The following is a 14,719-nucleotide window of genomic DNA, read 5'->3' on the forward strand; positions in this document are numbered from 1 at the left end:
TAGCCACTACTTCACACTAGTTTCTAAAGCAGACTACTCAACAAGAACTTGCTATCTGAATTGTGACCAAATATCTCACCTTCCCTACCTTTGTCCAGCACAGTTCAAGTTCTAGTCAACAATATTTTGGCAGTGTTAGTTTTTATAGTGAAGAAACATTAACATACCAATTCAGCAATATGCACAGAAGCAGCAGTTATGTACTACTAAAGCATTATTAAGAGGCACATAGTTACCAATCTCAATGGGATCAAGAACAAGAGGATCAGATTCAGCCTTCCCAAGAGCATTTGCTGCTTCTACCCAGACCTCCAGGTTAACAAAGAACTGAACATCAGTAATTGTACAAGAATTGTTTACATCTTTTGGTATACAGTCAGGAAAGTTCTCTTGTGGCCTAAATAAAAGAGAAGGAAAAACAAGGTATAAAGCAGTAAGTTTGGTTTCCTTTAGAGAATATTTGTAATTAGATCAGAATGATCAATCAGTTTAGATCATGTTTCCTCTCTGCCATTATCTTTGTAAGCAGAGGCACGGGAAGAAAAGGTGAAGAGATTAGAATGGCTTGTTCAGCCACAAATGCATGATTGCATTAGAATAGAAACTAGAATAAAATCTCTTGACTTCAAGTCACATACCTTCAAAAGCACAAGCCATTGTATTGTAATTATAAAGTTGTATAAAAAACTGACTTAGCTTAAAAAATAAAGATCAAGAATTGATACATTTAATCAAAAGCAATATGGCTAGTAACTGGAAGCATATTCATGCATTAAAAGGTGTACTCAGTATTACCTACGTACCCTTCAAGAGTACAGCGTTACGGCTGCAACACATCATTATTTCTGTTCACCATCTTCTGCTACACTAACAGCAGGTACTTCTAGGGGCATCAAGAGATTTGCAAAGCATTAAGGTTTTCTATCTAGCCATACTTTCTACCACACTTGTTACCAAAACACTTTAGTGGAATGGGGTAGATGGAAAGCTGTAGGCAGTCATTCCTGTTTCCAGAGCAGAGCAACAATTCTGTCCACTCCATTTTAAACTACAAGAGACCATTTGAAGAGTTTGAAAAATACTTAAGTTAATTTGCTTTCACAGGAGAAATACTTTCGCTGAAGCTTTCATGTTAGGATTAATCATGGACAAACACCATCCTGAGTTCTTAGAAAAGTACAGAGTAGATAATACCTTTACAAAATCAGTCATTGTATGTGGGTGTCTCTACTTAGAATCATAGAATGGTTTGGGTTGGAAGTGACCTTTAAAGGTCATCTAGTCTGACCTTCCTGCAATGAGCAGAGACATCTATTTGTTTAGAGTGGGATAGAACAGTCACCACAGAAAAACATAAAATATGTAATTTGGGTCCAGCCACCTAATAATTAGGTGTATTGTACTCAAGCCACACTAATCATGTATTTGAATAATGGAAAAATATGAGATAGCTGTTACTTCAAAACAAGTGCAGCAACAAAATTTCAAGTCTGACTTAGAGTTACTTTAAATGTGAACTTAACTCTTCCCTTCTCCCCAAAATAGACAGCAATGCTTCAGAAAACTGGATTTAAGTTAAGAACTCTTCCAAAGTATCAAGGAATTACAAGGAAGTTTGGTTTAGCCTACAAATATTCTTCAAAATTATTTAGATATTCTATAGAGGGCTACTTACCATCTGTATTTCAACCTAAAGTGAGTGTCCAGGAATGTATGCCTTCCAGGGTTCCAGGTACAAGTCATAGGATATGTGAGTTTTGACACCTGATGCACAATGCAACTTAAGTTCTTGGGCTTCTCTGGGGGCACTGTACAGAAAAAGTTAGCAATAATTAATCTATATACACATTTCAATCCAGTAAGAATCACGTTAAGCATCTCATTAGAGCAATTTCAGTGAACATCAGAAGTATTTATAGTCAGATTTATTTCTAAAGGAGGGGACAAAAAGCGCTAGATACCATCCAGCAATGGAAGTCAAGAAGCTTAACCAGCTGCTCTGAGAAACAGCAGGCTGTATAAGGAATAAGTACGTGACAGTAAGGAACAGCATAGAAGATTTCTCATTCTTTAGGACAGAAAACCTGGTATCAACCATTTCTCATCTAAATCTATTTTAATTCACACAGAAAAATGCTAATGAGCACTACAGCTGGAGTGGCATATGCTGACTTTGTCAATAAACTGAGCTCTAAGGCAATTGTGATAGGTCTATTCTCCCCCACGTGAGCTATGGAAGAAGGATGCTTTAGCTGCGAACACCTACAAGAAAGATAAGAGATCTTCATCAATGCACTTTAGTAGCGTAAGAAACTTTCAGAGTGCAGCTGAATATTTTTTCTTCCTTCTTAATTCAAATCATAGCACACTAAAAGTTTGTTTCTAGCTTTTAGAATATCACTATTTACAAGAGTATAATGTACTTGAAGAATCTTATTTCCTTTCAAGCAGAATGCTATTTTCAACTGAAGTACCTTATGAACATTAGAGTTTTGTTCCTGAATAGTTGTATTCTTCTCAAACCTGTTGTTATTCTCATTATTTACAGAATTTTTCTTTAATTGACAGTATGAAAATACAGTAGCTTTAAATACAAATGCATCTCAAGATTCATACGTGAATTACAATTGTAGAATGTTATCTGTACTGTCATTCAGTTTACCGTAGGATATTGTATCTGTCCTCACCTTTCCATATATTTTGCCTGTCACATCTTTTCTGGTAAGAAATTTACACCTTAGAAGTTGAAATAGAAAACACTTTTTCTGTGAAAGCATTTTGTAACTTATGCTAGAACCACATTAGTTTAAATTGTGAACTCAAGCCAGCCTTTTGTACACAGACCATGCAACAACTGCAATACCTTTTGCCAACAGTAGGAGGAAACATAGTTCATCAGCTATTCATACTCTATCAAGGACACTTGAACACTTATTTTATAAACAGTCCACCAACTAATTAAGAAGTAGTATATTAAGTTATTCATGTTAGCTTCTCAAGAGCTCAGTCTTGTCTCAAAGAGCACTTGCTCAGAACTATGCAAGTGCTATCATGCTTGAACAAGGAAAACTTATAATTAGTTAAAAGTATTTTCTTATGTATAGAGGTAAAGTAATCCAAATAGTACGTTCCATCCTTAAGACACTTCAGGTTAGCTTTAGTGATACAGATGGACTAAATATTTCTCAGTCCATTAATTAAAAAAACATTAATTTCATAGTGTGTCGTGGTTTAACCTCATCCTAAATCCAAAACACAGCACTGTACCAGCTACTAGGAAGGAAATTAACACTATCCCTGCTGAAACCAGGACATAGTGTTATTATGACAGCAGGACATACAACCTTATTGTATTTCCTTGAACACTGAAACAGAAGTCAGGAAAAGTTAGTTTATTTCCTAGGATCTGTTTCAGTTAAATTCACATCGTCTTTCTGTAATTTAAATCTTACTGCTTCAACATTTTTCTGTTGTTTTCTGTCATTCTGTTTTCTGTCATTCCGTTTTCTTCATATTTCAACACTGAAATACTCCAGAGTTGTTTTTATTTTTTAGAAAACTTTATTCTGTGCATATTTACCAGCTTTGATGGCATGTAATTTGACAATGTTTTTATACAATTATCCAGGAACTGAAGGAATGGAAATAAGTGTCTCAAAATGTGCACACTTTCTATTGTTTGCATTCTCTTCCCTGTTTCTCAGAAGCAATTTTCTTAAGACCAGAATGAAAAGCAAGAAATGTGGTACTTACAGCCTATTGTAACTGTAATTCCATAGATGTTCTGCTCAATCTGTCCATCTGCTAAAATGTTGCATGTCAGAGGAGTAGCTAGTGAAGAAGTGTCATTAAATGTGACACTGGAAACTGTTCTGTTTATTTCACGATACTGTTCTTTCGGTACCACTCTATTTTTAATTTTCCAGATAATTTGATTAGCATAGATATTGCCAAAGTCAAGACAACTCTCATTCAAAATGCATAATGCTGTGAAATTGGAACCAAGGGCCAATACAGGAGACTCTGGGATGATGTGACCACATGACTGTACAAGTCCACCTGAAACTAAAAAGAAAAAGAATTGCATCTTTATTAAAAACTACAGAGCATACCATAATCAATATTGCTGATCAACACTAGTATAATGTTAAAAATACCACGTGTCTAAGCAGAAAATGAGTTAGTTACTTGACAGTTATAAAACTGAAATGCATTAGTGGACCACCAAGGAGATTTAAGGGGCAAAACCAGTGTAGTGTTCCCTAGGCTTTCCAAAAGCATTTTACCAAGCAAGAAAAGCTCTATTAATAAACAGGGGCCTTTAGAGAGAGAGAGGAGAGTCAAGGATTGAATATTTAGTATGTTTTGAAGGAGGAAGGCAATATACTTGAGGTTACTCTTGCAGTTAAAAAAGGTATTTTCTGTTGAGAAAGTTAACAACAAAAAATTGGGATAAGTGTGCACCTTTGTTGTGGTGGACTAGTTTTAGAAGAATTGCATGCAAACAGCTAAATACTTGAGTTGTCAATTTCAAAAGCGTCAGTGTGTATACTATAAGCATATTTGGGAATTATAGATAGTACTCTTTTTACAAAGGAACTTCAACCCAACAATAAGATTGTGACTATTGCTACAGAGGCACATAAAGAGAAAAGTGTCAAGTTTTAGAGATGAAATAGATGGCTGAAATACTGCCTTGAATCAACAGCCATACTAAACATCTTGAGGATGATCATTTGCTACACAATAGCAGTGGCCCACAGCTCTAACTTGATCATAGAGCCTACTACACTAGTTCACTGGTAGATTACTGCTTTAACAGCATTTAGTCTGACCAAGACATACTTTCATTTAGATACTGTTTGGCATATGTGAAATTAAACTTCAGGTTGCTACAGTGACCAGCTCCAGTGATGCCAGTAGAACCAAAGCAACCTAACACTGACCAAAGTCACTCTTCACTATCTCTGTACACAGATGAGCAATGAATAGAAGCAGAAGTGAGTATTGGTTTAACATGCATTATTTTACCATAGTATTAAGAGCAAAGACTAAGTCTCTGTATCCTAATACACCTTGCTTTCTGCCCCCACCCCACAAGTATCTAGGCAAAAAGCAAGTATGTGCTTCAAGTATCCGATTAAAGAAGTTCTACAAGTCTCTTGTGTTTGAGACACAGAAGTCTTACCTTCAAGAAAACAAATATTCAAGAGCAGATATAAGCCATGGGCCACCCAGTTCCATGCAGAAAACATGCTGCACAGAATTCCTGTAACAGAGAAAGATTTTTTTAAATTTGAACTATTACTCTTCACTTTAGATCACTGTCAAATTCAGATCTGTATTTGATCTATTACAATTTCTCAGGTATGCACATTTACTTTCCTTAAAGAATTAGTATCTTCTCATTCTAGAGAAAGAATGGGCATATTATTTCCATTTTACTCACTGCTCTAACAAAATCCAATGTCTATTTAAGACAACTGATGCAGTTTAAAGCCTCTTTAGTTACAAATTTAAGAAATGCATGAGCTTAAGGTTTTCATGTCATATATGGAAACAAACTTCACTGGTACTTCTGTGGGAGGTTCAGTTAGAATAGAGAGCATAACACTGTGGCTCAGGTTTTAAAACAGAACCCTATGAATTTGATGTTGGTTACCATACTTACCTAGCTTTCAAAGGCACTAATATAAATGCTTTGCACAAGGTTCAGAACAACTTATCACAAAACCGTGTGTCTCATTCACAAGACTGACTTAAAATACATTTAAGAATTACGAAGTACAACGCTTCCATATCAAAAACTGATAAAACTTCTTTGGAAACTGGTATTCTGAGCTTTACCCCTATAAAAGGCAACTCACTCAGAAGTTTAAAGGAATTCCACAGTACTCCCTAGAAAGGAAAATGTAAAAGCTACATTTACTATTATCAGACAGAAAACAAACTGCAGTTTATGACAGGAAATACTCCTTCGCTTTGATTGCATGTAGTTTACTTTACAATAATGACAGAAAGATGCAAGGCATTTCATATAGATCAATAAAACTAGACAAGATATTTAAGCACTGATGTATCAATACCAAGCTAGAACCTCATTCCTTAGGCATCAGCACATCTAAGCCTTTTTTTTTTTTTTTTTTTTTTTTTTTTTACAAATCAAGGTAAACAGTATAATGTAAAGAAAAGTCGATTCACAAGAATTAGAAAACAACAACTAAACAAAAGCCAATCTCAAACCTTTTCAGCAGAGTCCTTGTAGGGCTCACCAACATAGATGTGTTTCAGTTAGGACTAAAATAATAGCCATCAGAATCACTCAGCAGTATCTTTATTTGCATCTATACTTCTGAGTTCATTACTCAAAGCCCACCAAAATTTCCTATGTAGAAATTTTATACTAGAAATACTGCTGATTAAAAGACTTAATTATGTTAACAAGCATTTATATTTACCACTAGAGGTTGTTGGGTTTTTTTAAACTAAATAACAAGACTTATTTATAATCAGACTGTAGTTGTATGGAATAGCTTTTTGATTCTCAACTCATTTTTTCTATGTTACATTGAAGTAGTCTCACTGGGCTGGATATGAAAACCATTATACAGTTTTAAGTGCAATACATCTTTAGATATTTATTACAAGTGTACAGTAAGAGAACAAAACCAATTGATTTTTGCTTATTATGGATGTTACGTCTTCTAATATCTGAAAAATAACGTTTCTACCCACCCATGCCTTTCTGCATTTTAAAATCCCAATTGGTTTCACAACTTTTAATAAATTCACATGGTGAATACAACCAAACTCAGAAGAGTATTCTTTTTTGATTTAGGTCTTCAGACACTGAGTAAAACCAGCACATAGGATTCTATTTTTGTGTCTTGACTTACCCTAACATAAATACTGCTTGCTACCAAAAGCTTTTTGTGCTCTATTAAGGATAGACCTTAAGATTTGTTATTTTAAGCAAGATTCATTTAAAGCTATTTAAGTTGAACAATCTGAGTTGCAGAAGATCTGAAACTCATGAGAACCCCAAGGGCAACGACAAGCTAGGGGGAAAGCTAGCCACTTCCCTGCTAATTGCCAAAAGCTGCAAAACGACACCAGAAGCAGTTTCCACACTGAAGAAGAAAGAGTGAAGCAGATGTGAAAAGGCAGAGAGGAAAGTTTTTTTAAAGAATGTTCAATATAGCATTTCTCTTCCATTTCGTATCACATTAGAATAATGGCAGTGTCAGCTAAGCTAAGTATTACATCATTACAAAGTTACTGGTTTTCTTTTTGGTAATTATTTATTTCAGGTTAAACAATATTTCCACAAAACTATTCAAGAACTGCTGGTCTTAAAATCATATTAAGTCATATTAAGTATGGCTCAGGTTAAAAAATACTGTGAAACACCTGAAGGAACATAAAAGCCAACACTTAAAAAGCAATAACCAACTCAACAAAAATATAGAATTATCACATATTTTGCTCAAAGTACAATGTTTTTCATAAGAAATAAAATGACTTCATCTTTTTAAATGAGTGCCATTTCTATATTCAACTGTCTTCCAGACTTGGAGTACAACGTTTTAGTTGTCCTGAGCAGATTCATTTACACATGGGAAGCTGAAGTCCAAATCTCTACTACTTTGCACTTCGGAAAGTTTAGTATGTGTTTTGAGGGAGCAAAGAAACCCTCCACAGTTTATAGTACTTACTCCACTTGCACTCAGCTCCTGAAAGGCAAGAGAACTGACACTCATGCTCCATCACCTGCAATGGGAAGTGGAAAGCCCACCCACTTACTATATGGGAAACAAGCAGTTGTGACTATAGTGTCAAAATCATGCTACAGTTCAGCATATATCTGTTTTTATGCTGTTCTGATGTATTTTACTTTTTCCCCCTGCTGATCAATGCAGTGTGAAGAAGATTGAAGCTACATACCTCCAAACCCACAAAGGGGCTATTGCAATCCCTTCTAATATGTGCTATTTTTAAAAACATTAGTCTCTCTGGCTTTTACAAGACTGATTCTTAATTGCAATTTAGTTCTAGGGGAAAGAACCAGAGTTACACTAAGCACTTCCATCCATCTTGCCTAGATGAAAGCTGTAAAAAAAAAAAATCATGGGGCTTATAACTAACAAAACAAGGAGCCATACTTCAGATTAGAGTGAGGAAGATACTTCCATGGAAACTAGTGTTTTCTAATCTGAACATATAAAGATGCTCAGGTGCAGATGGTGCAGAAACCCTGCATATAAGCTATACCAAAACTTCAAAAAAACATAGTGCCATAATTCAAAAGAAATGCTGCTAAACACCAATTGTTCACCATTAACTACTTTAAGTCAGAGTAAGCTGCAAGTCTGGACAACAGAAAACTCAATAGTTTCAGCGATTACGCAGCAAAGCCCAATGTCTTCTGTTTTACAGAGTGGTGTAGTGTATTAGGAATGTAAGGTGAAAGTTCAACCTGATGCTGAAGCAGCTAGTCAGTTCAGAAGCTTTTTATTTAAAAAAAAAGCCAAACCAACACTTTATCTATGCTATGTAGTTGCTGTGGACCACTAAGTGAAGAGGAAAGGGGGACAGAGAAAGAAACTGATGTTACAAGTTTGTCAGGTTACTTTGATAGTGAAGTCTGCCAAAGTGGCAAGGATCAAAGTCCATCAAAATACTACACAGTAAAAACAACATGGTCAATTTAGAACTGCTGCTGGTGACAGTCCTTAACTTGCAGAACGTAAGTTATCTTGAAGAGGAAAAAAACTGTTAAAATGCTGTGATTACTTCAGTAAAGACAGACATATGAAACTCATATGCCATGAGATCACCCCATTTAATCTCCAAATCATATGGGACTTCTGTTACTCTTCACATCCTGCTACCATTTTGAAAGGAAAGCACTAAGCCTTTATGCCTGAACCTTAAACTGATGCTTCAGGCAGTGTCCTATGAAAAGCTATTAACGACCCTAAAGTCAAGCTTTACATGCACAAAGTAGCAACAGCATTGAGTTTTATGACTAACCTGTGAATAACAGTTTTTGAAGAAATGTCAGGCATTCATGCAAAACGGGTATCGTTACTTATATTGAGCAGACGGAAGTCTTACAAATTAATCTTATTTCATATATGATGAGAACTACCCCAAAATGAATACAGGTATATGTCACATGATGAGTTATCACCTCTCCATCTCAGAGAGGTGACAATTATCATCCAAGTGACCTACAAATGACAATCTCAGTTTAAGAGACTATAGCCAAAATAACATGTTCTTGCCAGCAAAGCCAGCTTGCAAGTCAGGAAGTATAGATATCACCACAACCACCACAGGAAGGTGTTAGGCTAAGGCTCATCATCACATCAATCATGAAAGCCCAAAGGTTGCTGGCAAATGGATTTCCAAAAATTCCTCAAAAAAATTAAGAGCTAAGCTTACAGCTTCAAGTGGTAATCTCTCACTAAGAATCCACATTACTCAGGCAGATGGAGCAAGAAACCAGTACATAAAAGTGATACTGCACATAGCAGCTACTACTTGAGGTTTTATAATAAGCAAGGTGGTACTTAAAGCCCATCTAAAGGCTGTAACTATCCTCAAGCAATTTTGATTACTCAAGCTGTAACTGCTTTCTAATTAGGAGTATTTAACATGCAAGCATCCTTCCTTCCTCCAAACTTCCTTCCTTCTTGGAAGTATTTAGGGGACTCAAAAAACCCCAAACACCTCTAAGAGAATCACTTGAAAGTCTTACATAACATTATATGCACAGAATATTCTGAAATTCATTTTCATATTTAAAATACCTATACACAAATGATATCGCTCTCCCTTTCACCAAATAGCTAAGTCATTTCTCCACATTACTCATTCCTTTGCCTCTAGAAGGAGGCTACTCCCTACCTCTGGGGTTTTAGTATAGCACTCAGAATAAAAAACCCAAACAAAAGTGCACAGATTAAAATGACTGAAATACCTCATTAGAGGCACCAAATATTTACTTGCAAGAATTAAGTTCTTCTTTCTGGTACTTTCTTAAACTGCAGATCACTTTCTCTGAAATACTTCAGGTTTTTTTGCAGCTAGCAAGTAGCTTTAGTCTAAAAAGCAAGTGTATTTGTACAAAATAACGTCTTAGCATGCCATGTTCTCATCTTGAAGTCAAACCTTCAAGACAGACAACCACCAATGCTGGTTCCCTAATTTAGACAGTTCTTGCTAATATAAGAATCATTCTAAAAATAATTGGCCAAGAGGTTTATTTATTTTCATACAACTGGGCTAGTGTTAATCCTCCAGAGAAGCAGCATGGGAGACAGTGTATCTCCATTTTGTGTACAGACTTACAGATGTGCATGTATCTTCCTCCCCGCCCCCCCCAAATGTATGTATAGGCTTTACTTGAAGAGATCACATTTCTAGACATGTAAACAAGATCCAAATATTTATTTTTAATGCTTAACTTCTAGGAAGTAATCTCAAATTTTCATCATCCTCTCCTACTTTCCTGTTGTGATACACCAACATAGACATTAAAAGTTTGTTAAGTTCAGAAGTTACATGCTTTCAACAGATACCTTTTATGTATCATTATTCTTCTGAAAGTAACAGTATTTAGGAAAAGAAGTATAAATTTTATGTTCTATAAGGGGAAAAAGAGGGTGAAAGAAAAAAGCCCGTAACTCCCAAAAGTATCTGACCTCTTCAGGTTGTGGAACACGCTTCCCCCCCCCCCCCCCCCCCCCCAGTGACAGAACAAATCACTAATAACAAAACTATAATCCCATATAATTCTATTACCAGGTTTCTCCTTCAGAAATGCCTCAGAAGTAACAAGCTGCCACCAGCTGGCAATCAGTCAGCCTAAAACAAGGATGAAAACTGAGACTGGGATTTATTCTCCTCTGCACTGCCAGCACACTTGGCAGACCGCTTTCCTTTGTGCCTCAGGTTCATCATCTGGAAGATGAAAATAACGACACCGTTCTTCTTTAGGAGGAGCACCAGCGACCCACTGCAAGGATGACTGGTGCTCAGGAGCACGTCGGAAGTTAGCAGACAATCCAGGCTACTCACTGTACCCGCTCTTCCCTAATACCTCAGGGAATCCCTCTGGTAGTTGGACCAGGTATAAAACAAACTGTGCTTTTCTTTCAAGGCCAGCAGTTTTCTTACCTTCTGGTCTACAGGCAGCAAGAACAGACCACTTGTGGTGAAGCCAACAAAATGCAACGCTTTTCAACAAGAAAACGCCTGCCAATAATACGGCCAAGCTTACCAGAGAGTTGAAAAAATCCTAAAGACACGAGTCCAGTGAGGGTCGCAGAACCTTTATTATAACTGTCGGCATTAACAACCACCACACGAGAGAAAAACCCGGATAATCTTCAGTCTTACCCTCTGTGCCACGCCAGCAAGTCAGTAAAACCGCATCAAGACAGGGGAAGGGTTGCAGATGGGGCACCCCCAGCAGCTGGTACTACGCACACCGGCAAGAAAAAGGACTCGACAGCCCCTCAGGCCCCCATAGCGAGGAGGCCCCAGGCGGCCCGGCCGTGGGCGAGGCCATATTGCATTTTAAGCGCCACGGCCGGGCCAGCTCCGTCAGCGCCCGCCATGGGGAGGCGAGACGCCGCTGCGGGGAGCGGGCGGCGGCACCCGCACCCCCTTCACAGCCCGCCAGGCCGGGCGCTCCTCGGGGAGGACTGCTCACGGCCGTGGGGCGCGGGCGGGGAAGACCGCCGCCGGACGCCCCCGCCGCGGGGGGAAGGCGAGGGATCGGCTCGGGAAGCGAGTGGCGCAGGGCTGCCGTCCTCCCCCCCGTCTTCAGTCAGCCCTGGCCGAGCGCCCACCCGCCCGCCCCGGCGTCCCCGCCCGCAGCGCACGGCCCGGCCTGCCGAGCCCGGCCGCGGCCCGGAGGGGAAGAACGGGCCAACGTGGCCCCCGCCGGCGGACGCCCCTCGGGGAAAGGGGCACACAGAGGCGGCGGGGAAGCTGAGGGGGGCCGAAGAGAAGGGGAAAACCGCCTTCGGCCGCGAGCCTCCCGGCCCTTACCTGTCGCTGCGGCGCTGCTGCCGCCACCTCACGGCGCCCCACACCCCACCGACAGACCCTAAATAACGGCTCCGCCGCGCCGCACCATCGCGCTGCCGTCCCGCACGCACGGCCCCACGCCCGGTCACGCTCCCCCCCCCCCCCCCGTGCCCTTCCCTCCTCGACTCGCGTCGCCAATGGCGCGCTGGGGGCGTGACGGAACCGAAAGGGGGCGGGGGGGGCGGAGCTTCCCGTAACGCACCGGCCGGTGCCAGGATCCGAGGCGCGAGGGGCGCGCGCGGCCGCCGGGGGGCGGGAAGGGCGGCGGCGGTCTGTGAGGGGAGGCGGGTGTTCCCCCCCCCCCCTCCCCGCTCGACCGCCGCCATCATCTGCCCGGCGCTCCTCGCCCCCCTCGGGCGGTGCGTGGACAACACCCCCCCCGGAGAAACGCTCCCCGCAGGGTTTTCCCCTCAAGGTGTGTTTCAGGGTGTGCAAGAACAGACGAGGGGCTGGAGAGCCCCGCTTCCCGGGGAGGGGGGCGGGAGCGCAGTCGCCTCCGCGCCCCCTGCGGCTCTTACCAGCGCAGTGGGTGGCAGCCGCGGGACCCCTAGCTGAGGCGAGCCGGCCCGTGATCCGGCCGCCGCCGGCGAGGCCTCTGGAAGCTTCTCCCGGACCTAAGCCGGCCGGGCCTGCGCTGCCGGCGCGGCGGGGCTGTCCTCCCGGGCAGGCCTGAGGAGGGAGCATGGTTTCGCAAGGCTCCCCTGGGAGCACGGGCGGCTGGATTCTGCTCTTATCAACAGCAGCGGTGTTAGCAAAACGCTGTTATCGGGAGCAGTCCCTAGAAAAGGTGTTTGTGGAAGACTGGGTTGCTAGGAAACGGTCCTTAATATAGGTCGTTCATGTGATCAGGATCCAGGGAAGGCTCTGGGTTCCCTCAATGGTTATCCTTGTACAGTTCTTCATTCAGTAACCCTGAAAAATGCCTTTTGTAAATGGGACACAGTAATGTGCTCTAAGATGTCCTCTTCATTCCAGATTAATTTTTTCCAGTTCACGAGTGAGAAGGAACATATTTCAGTGCCACATCCACAAACTTACTCTTATGCACTAAGAGTGTCAGAGTAGGCTGTTTCTAGTCAGGAAAGTACCAGACATCACTGATGCATGCCCAAGTTGCTCCCTGCCATACACTTTAGGCTTTTGCCCATTTACTTCTTAGATTATCTTTGGGCTCGAGTGGGATATGAGCTATATTATATTTTTAGTTACATCTTTAGAGGAATAGGCAGATTGGCTAGACAAATAGGGCATCTATCCAATACCCTGTTTCAAACACTGGCTGGCATGATCTGCTAATGAGAAAAGATTAAGAACTTTGGAGAAAGAAAAGAAATAGGAAGAACCTATTTCTCACATGTTTAGTACCAGTCTCTGGTTATGTTTGGTTTACTTTCTGAGATGGCTTAATATGCCCAACAAAAATATTGTTGTTCCTAACTCTGAGAATGTTGTGTATTTTATACATAACAGAGTAAAGCTGGATGGGCACTTCAGATACCATTTAGTTCCTCTGCTTTCCTCAAGACAAAATTGGCTATACTTAAATAGTTTCTGATAGGTATTTATCTAACCTGCAGATTAAATTTATTACTTCATGACCCTACTCACAGCTGATGCTCTTTCTAGCAACCTTAGATGCTTGTAGTGTTGCTGTTCCTCCCATTGGTGGTCTCTACACTCAATAGACCCAGTCCTTTCCATTTCTCAGAGGGTTTTTGGTGTTCAAATCCTTCTTAATGTATCAGGACAACTGACATCTGGGGAATAAGTTTCACAGTTTTTCATTATGAAAAAAAGTACTTCAGCATTACAATTTGTCACTTTGGCTTTCTGTTCAAGTTATGGGTGGTGTGTTTGTGCTTATGTTGATGTACGATTACAGTTTGAGAATCATGTATAATTGGTAGATTTCCAGTTTGGATGGATATCCCTGCTTCAGTACCCTCAAAAAAATCAGTGTTTGGCAACAAAAGGTTAAGTGGAAGTAGGCTCCAACTAGAGGGACTGCAAAAATAATGGTTTTTTTTTCTCTTGTTTTAGCATATCTTCTGTGTCCTGTAAGATCATTAGAGTTCTGCTGCTAAATAGACATTCCAGAAGTAGACGCTCAACTCCCCCCTTCCCCCAGCCAACAGAAAGCCTCTTGTGACATTCTCATTCCGAAATCTGATAGCCTGAAGCGATTCCTGGTTTATTGCCAGAACTTGTAGAACAACACCCCCCCCTTCAAAACCAATCCCGTCTCAGGCCTCACTTACATATGACATGTATTGTAACTCTTCAAATGAGCAAGAGCTCTTGTATTTCACAGGCTATTTACAGACTCAATCTAAAACTATTTTCACATAGCTGAATTTGCACAGAAGAACAGAACAATTTGTTTGCAATTGTACTTAATTTTTTCTGTATTGGCACAAAATACCATTAATGTAGTAACAGTTTAGTTGCTGTATTCACTATTGTGTGAGCTCTTCTTCTAAGATGACTGGCTTTCCCAAAGAGTGTTTGTACGTTTGGAAAGTGATGATAGCATGCTTGCCTATATACCTTATCTCCCCTTCAGAACTTTTTGCAAACTCTAGATGCATGGAAAGATACCTCAAAAGTATAAAGAAAT

The 14,719-nt window shown here is 40.4% G+C and overlaps 1 protein-coding gene across 3 annotated transcripts in view; it reads right to left on the reverse strand.

Moving 5' to 3' along the window:
- IL6ST (interleukin 6 cytokine family signal transducer) overlaps positions 1-12,642 on the reverse strand; it is a 37,073-nt gene extending 24,431 nt beyond the window's left edge. The window contains exons 1-5 of one of the 3 annotated variants that reach the window (XM_076363083.1): positions 12,621-12,642; positions 5,189-5,269; positions 3,754-4,065; positions 1,676-1,808; positions 237-397 (exon numbers count right to left, since the gene is read on the reverse strand). In XM_076363083.1, the coding sequence (XP_076219198.1) occupies positions 237-397; positions 1,676-1,808; positions 3,754-4,065; positions 5,189-5,255 (673 nt within the window). In that variant the 5' untranslated portion in view covers positions 5,256-5,269; positions 12,621-12,642. Of the gene's footprint in view, positions 1-236; positions 398-1,675; positions 1,809-3,753; positions 4,066-5,188; positions 5,270-10,809; positions 10,848-12,063; positions 12,158-12,620 lie in introns of those variants that run through there. The other 2 variants (XM_076363081.1, XM_076363082.1) reach the window with 2 other exon arrangements.
- Positions 12,643-14,719: the final 2,077 nt, after the last annotated feature.

This window comes from Aptenodytes patagonicus, chromosome Z, assembly GCF_965638725.1.
Source record: "Aptenodytes patagonicus chromosome Z, bAptPat1.pri.cur, whole genome shotgun sequence".
Lineage (NCBI taxonomy): Eukaryota > Metazoa > Chordata > Aves > Sphenisciformes > Spheniscidae > Aptenodytes > Aptenodytes patagonicus.